Genomic DNA, 18329 nt, shown 5'->3' with positions numbered 1-18329 from the left:
AAAAGAAAGAGCTTGGATTCCTAATGCAAAAAAGGAAATCACAAACTTTTCTTAGCTGCTTCCATTAATAGCTTCTAACATGGTGTCAGACTATAGTTTGGGGGTTTGTCTATCAAATGTTGGCATTTGGCACAAATTGGGAGAGAGAGGCAACCCCCCTGTGGAATCTGACTAATCTGTGTCGGCATGTCCATTCCCTTTGTTAAGAGTCCCCCATTCTATGACAAAATTTTTTTTCATACTATTGTCAGATCCTTCTTGCTAACCCCACTCCCAGCTGAATTCACAAGATTATAAATTTCAAGGGTTTTGAAAATCACTTGTAGATCTCCAGTTTAATGCCATCTGATTTACAGACGGAGAAACAAAGCCTCAGCCTCTTGTTATTTCTTAGTTACCCCTCCAGCCTGGGGCACCTGTCTGGCCTTGTTTCTGGCATGGCACAGTTAGAGCCTGGCAGAATTTCTCTTATCTGGTGGTGGTGGTTAGGAACAGGCTTGAGGAGGTGGGCAACGGCTGCTGGGGAATGGAAATGCCAGACCATGGCCCCGCTCTGACCCGAGTTCTTCCCAATTTGTGCTGGTTTGTTCCAAGGGCTAAGTGGGCATGCTCACTGTCCCCAGTTGCCACCCAGCTAAATCTACTATCTCTGATTATTCCTGAAATGCATAGCCCACTTAAGGATATTGTATCATTGTGCAGTCTGTGCCAGTATCCATGTGCTAAGAAGGTGTGTGTGTGTGTGTGTGTGTGTGTGTAAGAGCGAGAGAGAGAGAGAGAGAGAGAGAGAGAGAGAGAGGCATGGCAGATGTATAAAGAAAGGGCTGCACATAAGTCTGACAGCAGCAATGTACATGGCTTCCTAGGAAACATAAGTGAGTCACACTGGAAACGTTTTTGAAAAAAAAAAACAACTGGTTAACTAATATAGCGTGAGACTCAGATGTAAGATAATGTGACACCAATAAATAAAGTCAATTAAAAACAAATATCTACAAGGTGAAACTCTAACCCAGAGGTCCACAAGCTTTCTAGATTCAAGGGGCCCTTTACTGTGTACCCCTTCAATGTGTAATCCTTTAGTGTGTAACCCTTTAGCGTGTAACCTTCAGCGTATAACCAACCCTTCAGCGTGTAACCCTTCAGCATGTAATCCTTTCACAAGTGTCCCCAGGCTATTGTTTCTCTTATTAAGTAGTCAGGTCCAAACAACTTACATATTTCTGTTCTTACAGAAAACTGTTTGGGGGAAAAAAAATACACAAATTGAAAGAAAAGGGATATTTTAATTTTATTCTTAAATAATCACAATACCTTAATAAGGAAATGTATGTGCCTGCTGAGCCCTGCACAAATCCCCAACCCTTGGGACCAGACCACACAGCGTCCCTTCATTTCCTGTTCCACCTAGACCAATGTTCACGCAGCCCTGGCTTCTGAACACTGCAACTGCCCAGCAGCCGACTTGGCAAAGGTGTGACGTCATTGACTGGAACACAGCCCTACCTGACAGTAAGACTGTGAACCGCCTCCAGCTAATAGTTTGCTCAGTGTTCAATAGACATGGAGTATTACTGCGCTTCCCTTGAAATTCTAAAATAACTCAGAGCACCTCTGCACATCATTTTGGGAGTTCTGACCCTGCCCTGGCTTCTAGTTCTGACCCCCTATCCATCCTACCAGACCAGAGTGGGTAACTCAGTCTGACTTCAGTACACGACATACTTGCACTTTACTTCTTTGAAGAAGCAGCAGCAGTATACAATGCCCAGGAAAAGAATAGCAGTTTCTTGCCCCATGGTTAAAAATATTAACTATTATGCAACCGACTGGGAATTCCCAACTCATTTAGCAATGCTGTGTGGCTGAAGTTATTTTACTTGTTATTTTTATAAATTCACTTTCATCCAGTGACACCTACCTCACCAATTTAGTCATATTTTCTTAATGTTTATTACTTACTTCTTTCACCTTTAGTCAGTTTTGGGGAAGCTTTCTTCATTAAAATAATAGTAATAGTAATAAAACACATTGCTTTTGAAACCTCCAACAGAAAAATGGACAAACTTTTATTGAATATTCACAAAAGGAGCAATATGTTTCAAATGTTATTTTTGCAATAGCATGCAAAATAACACTCTAATAACTACCGTGTTTCCCCGAAAATAAGACCTAACCGGAAAATAAGCATGATTTTTCAGGATGACATTCCCTGAATATAAGCCTTAATGGGTCTTTTGGAGCAAAAATTAATATAAGACCCGGAATGTACTTTTCACCCTAATAAAATTTCCTACTGTGTTTATCAATCATTCTATCTAAAAGTACAGGAGTCACTGACTGGAAATAAATTTTAATTAAAAAAAATAAAGGAAAACAAAACTTTTTCTAAAAGGTACTTAATAACTTTTTTAAACACTTTAGTTTTATATAATTACAATATCTGAACAAGAGGTTGGATACATTGATTTTTATCCACACGTGAAGACAGTATTTACCTTGTGTGCTTATGTTTTCTTTATGTTTGCTTTTGCAAACCTGGAGACAAGTCAAATGACACCTTGGTGACAGACCCGGCAGATGTGAGGTCAGAAAGAAAGAAAGAAAGAATCCTTAAGAGTGACTTTGAAACCTATTTTGTGCCCTCCTTTTTTCTTTGTCTCTCTTTCCCTTTCTGTCCTCATCATTCTTCTATTTCCCTACTCATTTCCTTCACTTGCGAAAAGACAACCTTTAGATACAGATTTCTAGTTTTCTCCAATGACTCTGATTCCAAATATTCTGTAACTTTGTCTCTGTAAATATCCATAATTGTCAAGGCAGATAACCACAAAAATATCAAATTAAAGCAAAATCTCCTGAAGGTGTGGCCATAACCTAGCAACATTTTTTGGGGGGGCTTCACGTGTACCAAGACTGTGCTAAATGCTTTTTGTATATTAGTTGGTTCATTTTTACAGCAGGTTCTACCTCCAGCTTCATTTTAGAGAGAAGGACCCACAATATCAGCTCCTGGGGCGGGGGAGTAGATTTTCCTCCCATCTTTCTAAGTTCTTCTTGCTGGGCTAATGATGAAAGTAACACGAGACAGAGTTGACAGGATTACATATGCACATATGGGGTCCCATAAGAATATGAAACCCTAGGACCAGTGGAGGCTTATAAGCCATTTTGAGCTAAGGAAGAAGTAGGGGTTGACATTTGGGACTTCAAAGGGCAGGAGGACAATTCACAGGGAGATAGAAAAGCAAACGTCTGGTAAATAAATATTTGCTGGACCATCGCTAATAACCAAACACCGAACTCCGGGAGGACTTTGGTCATAAAGGGCCATGCTGAGTTTCTCCCTGTCCATCACACGCTAGTTCATATGAAACTACAGTTATCTGTGATGACAGCTTCCTTCCTGGAGCAGGACCTCTATCTAAGTTCCCTTTAAGCAGGTAGGGGAGAAGTCAAAGGATTTTTCCGAGTCTTTCCTTTCTTAAAAATAACCACCTGAAAATAATCAGTATCCCAAAGAGGCATATTTTGGGGTGGCACACTCTGCTCCCCCTCACTCCCCCCAAAACGGTTGCTTAATTAATTTTTCTTTCATTGAAAAGGAGTTAAGGTAATGACTTAATTCATTTTATCCATCAGGGCATCAACCCACTGCCAAATATTTACACAACAATTATTAGAGATCAAATGTGCTGCTAGGAGCCGTGAGACAACAAGAGACAAGCCCAAGAAAATGCCCTACGTTGGGGCCTTATGTAGAGAGACCAATAGATACAATCAAGTGAATCCCCACGATCACGCAGTCACCTCTGGTGGGGAACACACTAGTTCCTGTAGGAGTCAGGAGAATGGCAAGCTCACCAGGGACACAAGCAGACCCGGATGCCTCCTGGACCAACTCTGGCCATCACTCTCATGCTCCCATCTCTGGAGCCCACTTCCTCCCCTTCTCTGCCTGTCGGAGTTCTCCTCATCCTTCAAAACCTTGAGCAAATAATATTCCTCTGTTGCTTTCCAACACCCCAGAGTCAGAATCAGCACCTCTTCCTTCATGCTCTTATTACAATGTGTACAGCAGACATATCTCTGTCTTAGCACCTGACACAAAATACTGTAATTATTTATTTTCAGCCCGACTTCCCCACCACATTCTAGAGAACGCATCATGCCTTATTCACCTTTTGCTCCCCCAATACCTCCTCTCAGACTCAGCAACACAGAAGACCCTCGTCCAGTGGCTGGTGGCTAAACTAAGCAGAGAATGCATCATTGAATCTGAATTGACAGGACCTATACGGCATTTGATTCCACCCTCTATGCGATCTATTAATCCCCCACTTACAATGTCTCCAAAAAAAAATCATTATATGAACCTGCCTGAACAAAGCAAATAGCAGAGCTTGGAATGCTAGAAAGTGCTTATATTGAGTTAAAACGTGCCTCCATGTATCGTCTTCGTTTCTACCATTGGTCATAATTCTAATCTTTCTTTCCGCAAGGATCCTTCCAATGTTTAAAAAGGCAGATGTTTACAGTACTGCGTCTGGCCCTTGAAATAAGAGTCCGTACCAACAGCCCCTTTTGCAAAGTGAGCCCAAGGTTCCCACAGTTGGCTCACAGGTAGCCAGGTCCCTGGCGGGGCTTCCCTCTGCCCGGGCGAATAATTGGAGTGCACGCATTTCTTCTCCCTGAACCAGCCTGGTGCTTTCAGTCAAGCAGTGTATACCTGAAACTACAACCTCCGAGTTAAGGAAACATACGACACTGGACTCGCTGTACCAGGAGCCCTTTCCTCCCACCCGGGACCCCTGCTCTGGACACCATGGCAGGATAAGCAGGACTAGCCTCTCTCCAAGGAAATGTCATCTCCCTCTGCTGACCTCTGCTCTGGTGTCAGTACAGTCATGCTAGGGGCACTTCTTCCATCTATTCTTCTATGACCCTTGTGCTTTAAAACGGTCACAAAAGATAAAATGGTCACAAAAACATAGTAGGGAACAACCTCAAAAAGTCACATGACTTGCTGTTACATGCATTGACCACAACGCTACGGGAATTAAAAGAACAGAAACTGAAGGGAAAGGCAGAAGCAACCTATGCTGGACAACGGTCTGATAGTCACACTAGGTCATACGCATCGAGCACTTGCTATGGGCCGGGAACACGTCTAAGACTTGAATCTCACTGCAAGCCAGCTACTACGACTCTCTCCGTTTGGTGATGCTCAGAGGGGTTAAATCACTTGCCCCAAACTGCAGTCACTGGCAGAGTTCAACAGTCACCGGCAGAGCTAAACTTTAACCAAGCTTATCTGGTCCAGAGCCTGCTTGCTTCACTACGTTATCTCTCAGCGTTCTTACAACCGGGGGTCAGACGCTCCTCCCCCTGCCGCAGTGGTGACAGTGCCATGTCCCCCGGAGGTGAATCAGTACCTAATGGTGATGTGAGGATGCCTTACCATCCTCCCTTCCCACCATGCTCCCTCACTGCAGGACCCTCTCTCTGCCGCCACTGACCACGTATGGGCAGCACATGGGGGAGGACACACAACACAGCGGGGGCCCTGGCAGCCTGCAAGGACTGGCCTCTCCCCGAGCACTGCTGCAGGGGCCCCTGGGGTGGCCGCAGTGCCTGGGCTCCTAGTCCCAGCTTCACGCCACCAGCTGCTGAGGGCTCTTGCGTCACGTCGCCACACCAGGCTGAGCTTGTTTCCCGTGTTTAGTAAAAACCGTGTCTGCCAAGGTGGTCCTGGCCTGGTCCGCTGCTCTAGTGCCTCCGAGGGTCAGCGAAGGGAGGCTGGAGGCAGCAGCGCAGTCCAGAAAGCACAACTCTGTCCACTAAAAGGTCCAAGTTCAGCCCCTCGGCCAGAGCTACAGTCCCGGCAACAACTGTACTAACATTTGGTACCAGTTACAAGTGGGTGCGGGGGCAGGGAAGGGGGGTGTACCAAGCATACACAGGGTTAAAGCAGTGACTGGAACATTTCTCTTCTCACATGCACACCACCAGTGACCAGCTACAGACGACTCCATAGGAGCAAATCCCTTAATCTTCCAAAACCTTTTTCCTGGTTTGCTAAGCAAGCAAGGATGGGGTGGGGCTTCCACTTGTGAGGGGGAAAGAAAAAAAAGAATCTCTGCTGCGTTTTCCCCACACAGGACAACATGGCCAAGCGAGTGGCAGTTGTGGGGGCCGGGGTCAGTGGCCTGGCCTCCATCAAGTGCTGTCTGGAGGAAGGGCTGCAGCCCACCTGCTTCGAGAGGAGCGACAACCTTGGGGGGCTGTGGAGATTCACCGTAAGTGGGGGTTTGCAACCACTTTGTTATGTGTGTATTTAGAAAAGGGCTTGACTGCTGCAAAAAGAGATTGAATTTCTTTCACAAAGGCCAGCTGCTATGGGGAGGGGCTGGAAATTAGAAATGTCTGCTGAACAGGAGGCCAGGAAGGGCCACCGAAAGTGATCAAGGAAAGAAGCTGGGCACAGCCTGAGCTCAAGTGGGAGGTGTGTCAGCCGCCGTAGAAACTGTATTCAGAAGCAAGATGCTCGTGAAGGGTGGAAGAGGATGGAGTGGGTGGGCCAGGCCAGGAAAGCCCCAGGTGAGGGAAGCAGAACCAGGGGGTCTGAGGCAAGACCAGAGACTGCATTGTTTGGAGGTAAAGGTGTAAACACAGCATGGGAATTTCAGCCTCTGCAACACTGGACAGCGTGTACCTGCTTCTTTTTCCAGCCGTCTCTAGCTGAAGCAAAACAACACAGGGCTGGGTGTAGAGTGAGTTCTAGCCTCACAGTCGTGCTTCCCAGACAATCGGGCCCAGGCCAAGAGCAATCAGAAGGCAAGAATGTGGGTTTGGAGCCTTTTTTGTTCCTTGAGCAAAAGAAAGTAATAATTTCAAGTCTCGGTGGGGCTACAGTCTGGACTGGAGAGGGCGTTGGGATGAGGAAGGAGGGGAGGGGATTACAAAGCCCACACTTGACTGGTCCAGGGTCCGGGGGCATCACAGGTGCCCTGGGGAGGCCCCCGAAACCCTGTACACCCCAGGCTTCAGCCAGGGAAACATTTGCATCAGATCTCCCCAAACCTCTTCTTTTCCTTCCTTCTCACGAAGGCAGAAATATTTCCTGTGAATGTGAAATGTGCTGAGGAGAAAGTTGTCAGGAACAGTGAACCAGAGTATGGTGTCAGCCACCTGGCCTCAGAGCCCCTGAGGGGCTAGAGAGAGACAGAGCATTCCTCCAGGATACAAGGCGGAGGAGCTCTGGAACTGGAATAAAGGAATCATTTTCTAACTCAGTGAGCAAAACTCCAAAGAGGCCAAGGTTGCGAGTTTAGTCACAGTTCTCCCTTCGTAGGCAAGCTTGGCTCACATAAAGAATGGTAGATCTGGAAAGGTGTCCAACCACCAAACATGACCATCAATGCCTAGGGACCTCCCCTAGGGGACCAGGTGAACGATCACAGCTGCTCCCATGATTCACACCACATGTGTTCCCATGAGTCACACTGCATATGTTCCAACACGATAGCAGAAATCCGACACCCATGGTGCCATAACTCTTCCCTCCCACATTCACTGAAGACATTGCTCATCAAGCATGATCCCCTGTCCTCGGTAAGCCTCAGAAGCCTTCTTAACACAGGACTCCAGAGAAGTACTACTCATCCACCAGAGGCAGCACTGAAACTGCCCGATGAGAGGGGTAATTAGCAGAGTTATTTGGTTAATCTGCCAAAGCGAAAAGTGAGCCCAGAGACCTTGCGATACCAGACAAAAATGCTCCTTTATAGGTCATGGACTTACATATACACACACAAAAAGAATGTAAGAATTTAGAGAAATCAGTTCTAGAGCTGGCTGCGCCCAGCTAGCTGTGTGACTTGGGCAAGTCAAACATCTATGCACAAAGCACGGTTGGGGACACAAAACTCAGAAGGGTTTACCCTGCCTTCCGGGATCTGTCAGGCTGATGGAAAAAAGACAGGATCCTGCAGATCAGAAACAGTACTATGGGCATTTAAATGAGGTCAGGATTACATCTACTTGAGGGAAACCAGGGAAGTCTTCATGGAAGAAATGGTATGTGATGGACTGCAAGATTTCAGCAGGCAGAACAGATTGAGTGGGAGACACCAGGGAGGGAACCAGTAAAGAAAAAGGACTGGGCATGCTTGGAAAATAAAAGTAGCTTATTGGTGTATGTGATGCATGTCAGAGAAATAATGAGGGGGAAGGAGGGTGGCTGAATGTTTGAATAAGGGAGTCATACTCAATTTAGAAAGCAATGGATAATGAGGAACAGAATTAAGGAGATTTGTTGTTGTTGTTATGTCTGTTTTGTTTGCATCATGGGAGGACCCAAATATGTTTACAGGTAGAGAAAGCATCTGGATGGGAGAAAATGGTGGAATCCATAAGCCTAAACTGGGACAAGCTCCTAGCAGAAAAAGGAAGGAGTGAAATCATAGGCCCAAGTGGAAGGGTTCACTGTGGAAAGGTGGAGAGGCACCACTTCCTCAGAAATTGGAGGGAAAGGAAAGCAAAAGGAAATGCGAACACAGAAGGGAAATGTCAAAGGAGAGGGGAAAGAAGATACAAGAGCATACACATTGGAGAGGTCAGTTCTTTCAGGAAAATATGGCAGCTGTGGAGGGTGAAGAAGGAGTTGTGGTGGAGAGTTAAGGAAAATGGAGAAGGTCATGAGAAAACATAGCAAGGCATGAGCTAGAACATCAAAAGGATGGGAAAGAGGGTGATCCCGCAGTAGCCAGGGAAAATGGTGCCCAATTGAAAAGTCATTCCAGCCCCCTTGCCTCATTTATAAAATGAGAACACAGAACCAGTTTTAAAAATAAGTGGGGCAGGGAAAACCACCGCCACCTCCATTCAGCAGCCCTCTCTTAACACAGTGGCCTCTAAAGCATCTCTGTACAACCTTCAGATTCCTCTAGAGCCTGACTAAAAACCTTAAAAATCCCTAAACTAGGTGACCATGCAGAGAACTCCCAGCTTTAACATGCTGAGTCTCCTAGACTTTCTGGAGACATGCTGTCCCCCTCTACTCCAATGCACACACGCGTGCACACACATGCCACCAAAGGTTGGTTAGAGGTGTCTGCACTCAAAGCACATGGCCCACTCCAAACCTGCTCTCACAAAGGCTGTGCTTGCCAGAAAGCATACGAGGGGGACCCTTTGTACCTGCTCTGAGCAGAAGGAGCCATAATGCAAAACGAGACAGGAAAACTGCAGGAACCCAATAAAGCACACATGGATTGTTTCCATTCACCCCCCAAATGAGAGAGATTATAAACAACTGCATTTAATTCAACGCTCAGAAGGGCATGAATCTGCTCTCTTCCAGCTATCACAGCCTTAAGCAAAGCGGAAACCAACAAAGGTTGCAATGGAAAAGAAAGGCCACCATTCGCTGGGGAGGGGCAACCTTTCAAAAAGGGATACGTTGGTAAAGAACCCACTTGTGACCACCATGTCAAGTGGAGGCAGGAGGTCTGTTCCATAACCCACTCTGTCAGGCTCTCGAGAGGGAAGGACTTAGGACAGTAACACTCTAGGTGCCTGACCTCGATCGCATAGTAATACTGAAGAAATTGTCCTGTCACTCAAAATTAATATTGCTCTTGGAGAATCTTAGCACAGGAAGGGGCCTTGAGAAATGACCTTCAGGTCACACTACACTCACACCATCTAGACGTTGTTTCACTACACGGTCTTGGTAGAAACGCGTTGTGCTTTACCCTTCACATCCTGTGACGCGTTTCGGGGCCTCAGAGCCCTGCCTGGAATGATGTCCTCCCTCCGGTGCCTCAAGGTCATCTCCTCACATACACATCCTTTCGTTTATTCAACACACCCTGCTTGAGCACCTGCTGTGTACCTTATGTTCCATATACATTTTAGATTCAGTCAGGGCAAGTAGGAAGTACAATACTTCACCCCTCAATCACGGAGGAGATTTGTGAAAAGTGATGGACGTTCCTCAGTGATTTCTACTCGAAGCTTGGTAAGCCTGATTCCTGCACTCTCTCTCTGAAAGCCTTATTTCTGAAAGGTCAGGAATCTTGGCAGGTTTCCTTTTAGTCATGTATCCAATAAACAAACATTTATTGAATTCCTATTATATTTAAAGGGGTACAAATGACAGGCCCCCACCCTGTGGGGGTTCCTCACATCTCTTCTGAGGTTTGCCCAGCTCTCCTGCGTTGTGGACAGAGAACCAAATGCTGTCCTCCAGTCAGCCTGACTCTTACTAAAGAGAAGGTGCAAAGCAAAATGGGTTTGGGCTGCTCCAAAAGAGGAAAAGAAGGAGAAAGGAATTGTTCCTGGAGAAGAGGTGTGACTGTCCAGCACAGAGAGAATGTCCCTACTGAGGAGCCACTTTTATTATCATTTTACACCTCTTTGTAAAGTGAGAAGAGAGAGGCCTCTGACCTCATAAAGCTTTCTTCTCGTTGCCCATAATCCTCCCCATAGGACAGGAAGCTGGAGAAAGTGAATCTCGAGGTGACTGTAGAAGAAGACCACAGTTAGCAGTTATGGGGAGCCGCCCGGGCACTGTTGTAAATGCATCATAGCTGTCATTTCAGCTGATCCTAGGGGGTATGGACTATTATGATTCCTATTTATAGCCGAGGCAACTGAGACACAAACAGGTTAAGGACGTTTCCCAGGTCATCAGCTAAAAGCACAGAACTTGAGTCTGAGCCCAGGAGGTGCAAGAAGTGCACTCCGTGTGTTCCCAGAGTGTGTTGCCCTGCTCCAGAATGAGGGCAGGCATATCCTGGACCGTCCGTGGGCTCTCATGCCGTGTCCTAGCGGATGTCAGTGACCTTCACCTTGTATCACAGGACCAAACGGACCAGGAAGCCAGACAGCACTCCATTCGTGCTCCTACTCTGTCCTTCTCTCCACAGCTCGTCCCTCTACCACCCTCACTCATTTTTACCTTCAACGCAATCGCCGCATGCATTCTCAGGAGGCATGTGCTTCCAGAGTGCCAGGGCAACTGCCAGACCCATACAGACACAATGCCAGGTGTGCCTTGTGGCTGGGGTCCCCATGGGCCTGGGGACCACTGGGCATTGTTCACTGACACAAATACTGGGGGCAGGGCCGAGGACCCACATCCCCATTCAGAAGTGACGTGGACCCACACTCTCTGTATGGATGCCAGACACTGCAGACCTTGTGTTTCTCCAGGAAAAACAATCAGTGGTAGGAAAGAGAGACTAGAGCAAAGAGATGGTGCTGGATTCCACCCTGTGGGCTTTCACTCTAAGCTAGTTTCTTCCCGCTAACATCTGTGATACATTATATCATAATAGGCTTCAGTGTTGCCAGAAAGGTTCTCTTCTCCCTCTCTGTGCAATTATCTTCCAAAGTTTTGCAAAACAGAGTTATTTGGGGTTTTTTTTTCTTATTTTTGTCTGTTTGTTCATTTGTTGTAAGGTCGCATAAAATACACGTCTCCCTGGCTTACCCAATTCCAAAGAGTCCCCATTACTCTTTGATAACTAAATGTGCCATAAGAAAATGCTTTAAATTTTTTGAACTGTTTTGATGGAAATCTTTACAACATGTACTATGCACCTCTCAACACCCCCCCCCCAAAAGAACAGTATATGTTCCAAACTTAGCCTTTTGTTATTGCTAACTAGAAATTGACAGTATTAACAGAGTGTTTCTGACTATGTCATAGTCTCAGACGCCAGAGAAAAGTGAGGGAGCTTTGGCCATGCACTAATTGACCTCAAAATAATTATAACTGATGTGTTCCCTGGTATATGGACAAGAAAAAAAAAATTCTGAGAAGTCCTCAAATTACACCAGGCCAGCAAGGGTAGAAGGTAGTAAGCAAGAGAGAGGTTAATCAGTTAACAACTGCTGAGCAAAACCAACAAAAGACTGATGAGCTTCCTGAATGCATGTTGAAGCTGAGTTACCTTCCAGGATAGGCAGGCACCTCTGCTTCTTGCTTACGTGTGAACTCTGCAGACTGTTGCCCACCACCAATCCTCAAGAGCAAACTCTTCTACCGTACGGACTACTCACCTATCCCAGAACCAGCCCCACTTCACCTTCTCCCACCCCCTTTATCTGTAGCCAATGTAATTCTTTCAAAACAACTTACATCTTTCTCCCCCAAACTACTGGCATAAATGAGCCCAGTCAATCCCAGGATGGTGGACACGCTGTCTTCTCCATCCAGCCCTGCTGCTAGTGGTTTAGATTGCATGCCCCAGGACCTGGTCCTTTTCTGGCTAGTATATAGTTCAATAGACTCTTTCTTTCTAAAAAGCTTTCAGTTGTGAAGGTTTCTGTTTAAGAATACCATAGTTTCTTTTGCAGCTGTTGCTCTCACTTCTCAATACTACAGCTCTTCATAGCTATTCCTATTGTCTTTTTCCCTATAACCCGGAGGAAACTTGATCACTTTTAATGAAAGGAAACCAATACTAAATTTAGTTCTAATGCCTGGCTTCAGGTTTCAGGATGTTCTAAAGCTCTGCGAGCTGATAACGTGGCTGTTGACGTAAGAAACATCCAAAATTGTAGAGAATTCGTATGAGTTTATTTCAGCCTGACAACAATTGCCAGGAAGCAACATCTCAATAGATTGAGGAAATGCTCCGGATAATGGCACTTCTGCAGCTTATTTTCTACATTAGAATCAAATGAGGAGACCTAAGGAGGGTTACGTGAAATCCATGAAATCCATGAGATTAAGGGAGTGGGAGAAAGCAAAGTGGAGAACTTTTCAGGATTGGATAAAAAGTAAAATGGAGAGACACATGCCTCTTTTACATGGGTGGGTGCAGGACAGTTAATAATTCACGTTTACAGCACACAGAGATGGTATGAAGGGAACAAGAAAACAATGAGCGGTTCTGTGGTTTCGTGGTCTGGTACAATGGGGTTGCTTTCAACAGGTAGGAAAGGAAAATGACTCAGACATTCCATGGGTACGTTATCCTAGATGCGTAAGAACAGTAGACAGGCTCACTTAAGGCAAAGACTGACCCTTGCTAAGGAAGTTACAGTCCTGGGACGTGACTACCCACCATGACGTGCCCAGTAGGAATCTGTGATCAGCCCATTTTAGGTGGTTACTTTGGGTCACTGAGCTCGTCGGGTTTATTGCACAGCCCCATTTTCGTTCACGTTTCAATCAGCCACATGTAACTGCGGAATGTCGTTGACACGACTAAGAAACTGAACTTTTCATTTCATTTGACTTTAATTTTAAAACCAATCCTAAATTCAGCTATTGGAGAGCTTTGACGTGTATTTGTTAACAATTTTGGGACGTGATCTCACTGTGTCCAGTGAAAATTCAGCATTTAAACGGAGATGTATAAAATACACACTGGATTTGGAAGACTTTGAAGGAGAAAAAGAATGAAAAACACTTCGTAAGTTTTATATTGATTACATGCTGACATGACAAAATTGGTCTATAGTGAGTTAAGTGAAATATTCTATTAAAATTAATTTCACCTGTTTCTTTTTATTTATTTTTTTAATGTGGCCACTGGAAAAGTAATGTGGCCACTGGAGAAGTTTACAGTGCCTCTCTGTAGCCTCCTCATGTTTCCTTTGGGCAGGACTGCTCTAAAGCCTTGTTACTCAAAGCATGGTCCCTGGACCAGCAGCATCCATGGGGGAGCTTGCCCCCCACCCCCAGACCTACTGAATCTGCACCTACATCTTAATAAAATTCCCCAATCCATTTTTCACAAGATTAAGACACACGGATCTAGAGAACTGTGCTTCTCAAAGTGGAGAAGAATCAGTGTTTCTCTCATTTCCAATCAAGTATAAACAGTTATATTTGTAAAATATAACAAAAATGAACTATTAGAAAAATGAGAATGAAACAAAGAGAAATGTCAACTATAATATCAAAATTTGTAGAGTGTCAAACAACACAAAATACTTTTCAAGACATGTCATTCAACAAATATAGAAATAAAACAAGTCCAAAAAGTGGACACATTGTTCTTTGAAAGTGTGTACATCGGTAATTCATACAAAGAATCACCATTACACTTGTAACCTTTTGTCAAACAAAACATGCTTGGAATAGCAGTTATTCCATATGAAACACATGTAGCAGTCACACTTTCAATATGCACTGTACATATTAATATTGAAGGTTGTTAATGGAGCTTGCTTCTTGCTTGTCAATTTATCTAATCTGGATTGGATGGATTGACAACTCTCCTCCCGAGATAATGTACATCTAAACCGTTTCTAAGTTTTGCTTGATAGAGAAACGAGGCTCGCAGAAGTATGCTGATTAGGATAGGAGAGATTTTAAAGCCATTTCAGCAAGCTCAGGCTATTCATTTTCTAAACTGCTATCCAAAATGAAGCAAACACTGCTGTGTTTTTAATACATCTTCAGTCCTTTATCAGTAGCCAATTCTGATCATTTATTCTGTAAGATTATACTTAAACATCAATTATCTTTCAATGAACGAAAATCATTATAGATTTTAAGTACGTTTGGAAACAGTTTCCGAACTAACCTTAAAACCTCACACATTGTAACACAGTCCTGCTGCATGACTCATACACAGCTTGAATCCTACACAGCTCATCGCAGGAGTTAAACCCAAGACTGATCTGTGCCCCATTCAACACACAGGAGTCCACCTCCTCCAATATTGAGCAATGTCAAATTATTGCTATAAAAGTTTCTAGATGCTTCTTCTCAATTCCCATACTTGTCTTGTCCCAGGCAGGTAATAAACGGTTCCCATCAGTGCAGCAGTGCACACTGCCTCTTGGAGTCACACTGCTTTAGGTCTTCCTGCAGAGTAAAAGGTCAGGATTCAAACAGTCATCTTTCTTAGAAGGCTTTTAGATTCCAGTTTTCTGGATTTATTCTGGATAAATGAGACTGTCAGGTATGGGGCCACAGATAAGCAAGATGGAGTGAACTCATCAGCTGATGGATAGGTAATGTGAGTTCAAACCACAGAGATATGTTTATAATTTTATGCTCTGGGATCGCTATACCCGTCATGCAGACATCCATGCCTTTTGAGAAAACAAAGTAAGCTCTCTCCATATGTGAGGTTTATGTTCATGTTTCCACTTGTTCACACAAATAAAGTAATTTTTGTTTCACCGGGAAAAAAAAGAACTATACATTTCCAAGATGGTAAATAATATTAAAATACCATGGACCTTTCCCACTGAAATCGGAACAATCCAAAAGACAGAGGCAATGTATATGAAAGACACGACGAAACTGCTTATTACTCAACCTTGTGTTAGTCATCTGAGATGTTGATATTCACTAGTTATTCAAGTCAAAATTTGGGGCGGAGAATTGGTTAGTGTTGCGCCGTGCGCCATTGTCGAACATGGAAACCTCTGATCTGCTTCCTCTCCTAAGCCGTAAAGCCAATCAGTTTCCCCACGTTACGCATTGTACCTTACTGCCTCCTATCCAATCCCACTGCTCTGGGTTTCAACAGCCATTGCCTCTGCAGAGGTCCTCATTAGCAATCGGGTGGATTGGTGTCTTCCTTTCCTTTCCAGATCCTCCTAAGTCTTGTTTTGTAGAACCAGAATTATCCTTCCAAAATTTAGTAGGAATCCCTTCCACATTAAAACATTAGGAAGACTGCCATAACCTTCCTATAACATCCAAATTCCATATTCTCCGGTATTTTCTGTGATAGTGTGTGACTCTGGACTGGTGAGTTTATCCCAGGCTTCTTTATTAGCACTTAATGAACGAAATTGTAATTCTGATCATGACATTCATAGCGGGGTCCACTGTTCACCATCTCTCACGTGCAGGGATAGCAAATCCCACCGGAAAGGTGTCGGGGAGCATATGCACACTTATGGCGTCTGGATCACCTTAATCTTGGTCAGTGCTTGAAACGTCTGAAAATTAACATCCCTTTCACATATGTGCACACACATGCACAAACACATCCACGCTCATGTGTGTGTACTGTTTGTACAGGACCATGTTGAAGAAGGCAGAGCCAGCCTCTACAAATCTGTGGTTTCCAACAGCTGCAAGGAGATGTCTTGTTACTCAGACTTTCCGTTCCCAGAAGATTATCCAAACTATGTGCCGAATGCTCAATTCCTGGAATATCTCAAAATGTATGCAAACCAGTTCAACCTTCTGAAATGCATTCAATTTAAGGTAAAACACGAAACATGAGTTATGTAGTAGTCATGAAGGGTTTGTTTGTTTGTTTGTTTGTTTGTTTACCTATTTTCTATGATCTCTCTGTAGCCTAGCCTTGGGTTCTGTAGATGAGAAAATGAACTGGTAAGACTGACCACAACCAGTTGGATTCCTTTTCCCTTTGTACTTACTCTCACCCCAAGTAAATCTGGGGTTGGAGGTGGTTACTTTGTGTAAGCATTCACTTGCATAAATTTTTAGTTTGCAATACTTATATCCAAGTGTCTGAAGGGTCCCAAAATTATCAAGCAACATTTCACCTTGGGCCAAATGCCTGCACACAGGGACAGTGAGCTCTCCTGTCAGCCCTTGGTACTCTCTTCTTGACTAGTCTTTGATTGGAATGAATGTGTGCAATGGCCCATACGCAAGAGAACCTCACTATTTAAGGGATGTCTTTTCTTGCTATCCTTTGGAATAGAAAAATCTGTGAATATTGTTCTTCTCCTAGGCCCTACTCACCTCCCTTCCCATTTCAGAGACGAGAGGAAGGTAGAAGGACATGGGTAAATGAACATATCCTTTTTTCTTTCTTTTTTTTCTCCCTCTCCAATAAACAAATGAAAACCCATGTGTTTCCCTTCTCCTGTTTCCCTCCCTATCAGAGATCAGTATGTAGAGGAATTCATAAGGAATTAACACAGAGAAAGCAACATGAATGGAAAGATTGACCAAAACAAATAGCAAATAAGACTTACATTCACAACCTTAAAAGTACTGCTGATGAAAACAAAATTGCTGTCTCGAAAAGATTACTGCATCCCCATGTTCACTGCAGCATTACTTCCAAAGGCCAAGACATGGAAACAACCTAAGAGTCCACTGATGGATGAATGAATAAAGAGAATGTGATGTGCATATATATATATATATATATATATATATATTATATATATATATATATATGATCAGCCATAGAAAAAGAAGGAAATCCCACCATTTGTGACAACATGGAGGGACCTTAAGGGTATTATGCTAAGCAAAATAAATCAGACAAAGACAAATACTGTATGATCTTATTTAAATACAGAATCTAAAACATTGAACTAATAGAAAGAATAGGTCGGTGGTTACCGAAGGTGGCCCAGGTTCGATTTCCTGTGTTATGTTCATTAGTTATATTTAGTCTGTGCTCTAGAATGTTTGAAATGTCAACTGGCCCATCAGCCAGCATGCCTTTACTGGCATCTTGACCACTATTAATCATGACATCTATGATTCTTTCTTCAGACTAAAGTCTGCAGTGTAACGAAACGCCCAGATTTTACCGTCACTGGCCAATGGGAGGTGGTCACTCTGTGTGAAGGGAAACAAGAGGCCACCATCTTTGATGCCGTCATGGTCTGCACTGGGTTTCTCACTGACCCATATTTGCCACTGGATTCCTTTCCAGGTACAGCACTGTCTGCAACTAACATTACTTTGTCTCCTGGGAACCATCCTGATACTCAACTGCTCTGGGAATGAATTCCTATGGCTCCTCTGTTAAATAAAGCTGTGAGGTAACAGGGGTTTCTTCACCAACCAGTTTTGGGTTTTCATATGTTCCAAACGACCTACGAGTACCAAAGAGTAGGATGGAAAACTAACGATCCGTTTTATACTTCACTGAGGTTCAACGTCTCTCCTTAAGTGACTGGCAGACCTTGGGAAGTCTTCTAACCTAAACACATTGGCAGCGTTGAGTTTAGAAGCCAAAGGGCAATCAGTAAATAAAGGAAAAAGGACATTTGTTTGTTTGTTTTTGAGTCATAGTAATGAACCAGATCAGAGGTTTATGGCACTGGATCATAGTCAACAGGGCGATAAGTCTCAGGAGGCAAGTTAAGACATCTTTGGGTCTCTGTCCCTTTTTCTGTCTTTTGCAACCATGAACCATGTTAATCTATGTCAAATATCGATTGGACTGCAACTCAGAGGGAATAGAAAATGTACTGGTGTGATTTATTTTATCTGCAGTAAAGGGTTCAAAAAGTTAAAACTTTAGGAAATGTTTCTCTAAATAGGTCCTGTACTGATCCCAAGGCTTATTTGCTAATAAACTCATGTACTTCCAATGATTTTTGGTTACTCAAGTCAGGATAAG

The 18329-nt window shown here is 44.0% G+C and overlaps 1 protein-coding gene across 1 annotated transcript in view; it reads left to right on the top strand.

Moving 5' to 3' along the window:
- Positions 1 to 6167: 6167 nt before the first annotated feature.
- The window catches only part of LOC308487685 (dimethylaniline monooxygenase [N-oxide-forming] 4-like), a gene marked incomplete at its 5' end in the record, with an annotated part of 52718 nt that continues 40556 nt past the window's right edge, over positions 6168 to 18329 (top strand). The window contains 3 exons of the mRNA XM_081026204.1: positions 6168 to 6299; positions 16010 to 16198; positions 17474 to 17636. Of these exons, the coding sequence (XP_080882330.1) occupies positions 6168 to 6299; positions 16010 to 16198; positions 17474 to 17636 (484 nt within the window). The remainder of the gene's footprint in view (positions 6300 to 16009; positions 16199 to 17473; positions 17637 to 18329) is intronic.

This window comes from Rhinolophus hipposideros (genome assembly GCF_964194185.1).
Source record: "Rhinolophus hipposideros genome assembly, chromosome: 19".
In the NCBI taxonomy this organism is placed as follows: domain Eukaryota; kingdom Metazoa; phylum Chordata; class Mammalia; order Chiroptera; family Rhinolophidae; genus Rhinolophus; species Rhinolophus hipposideros.
Note: the sequence above shows the minus strand (reverse complement) of the source record. Positions and strands in the feature narration are given on the sequence as shown.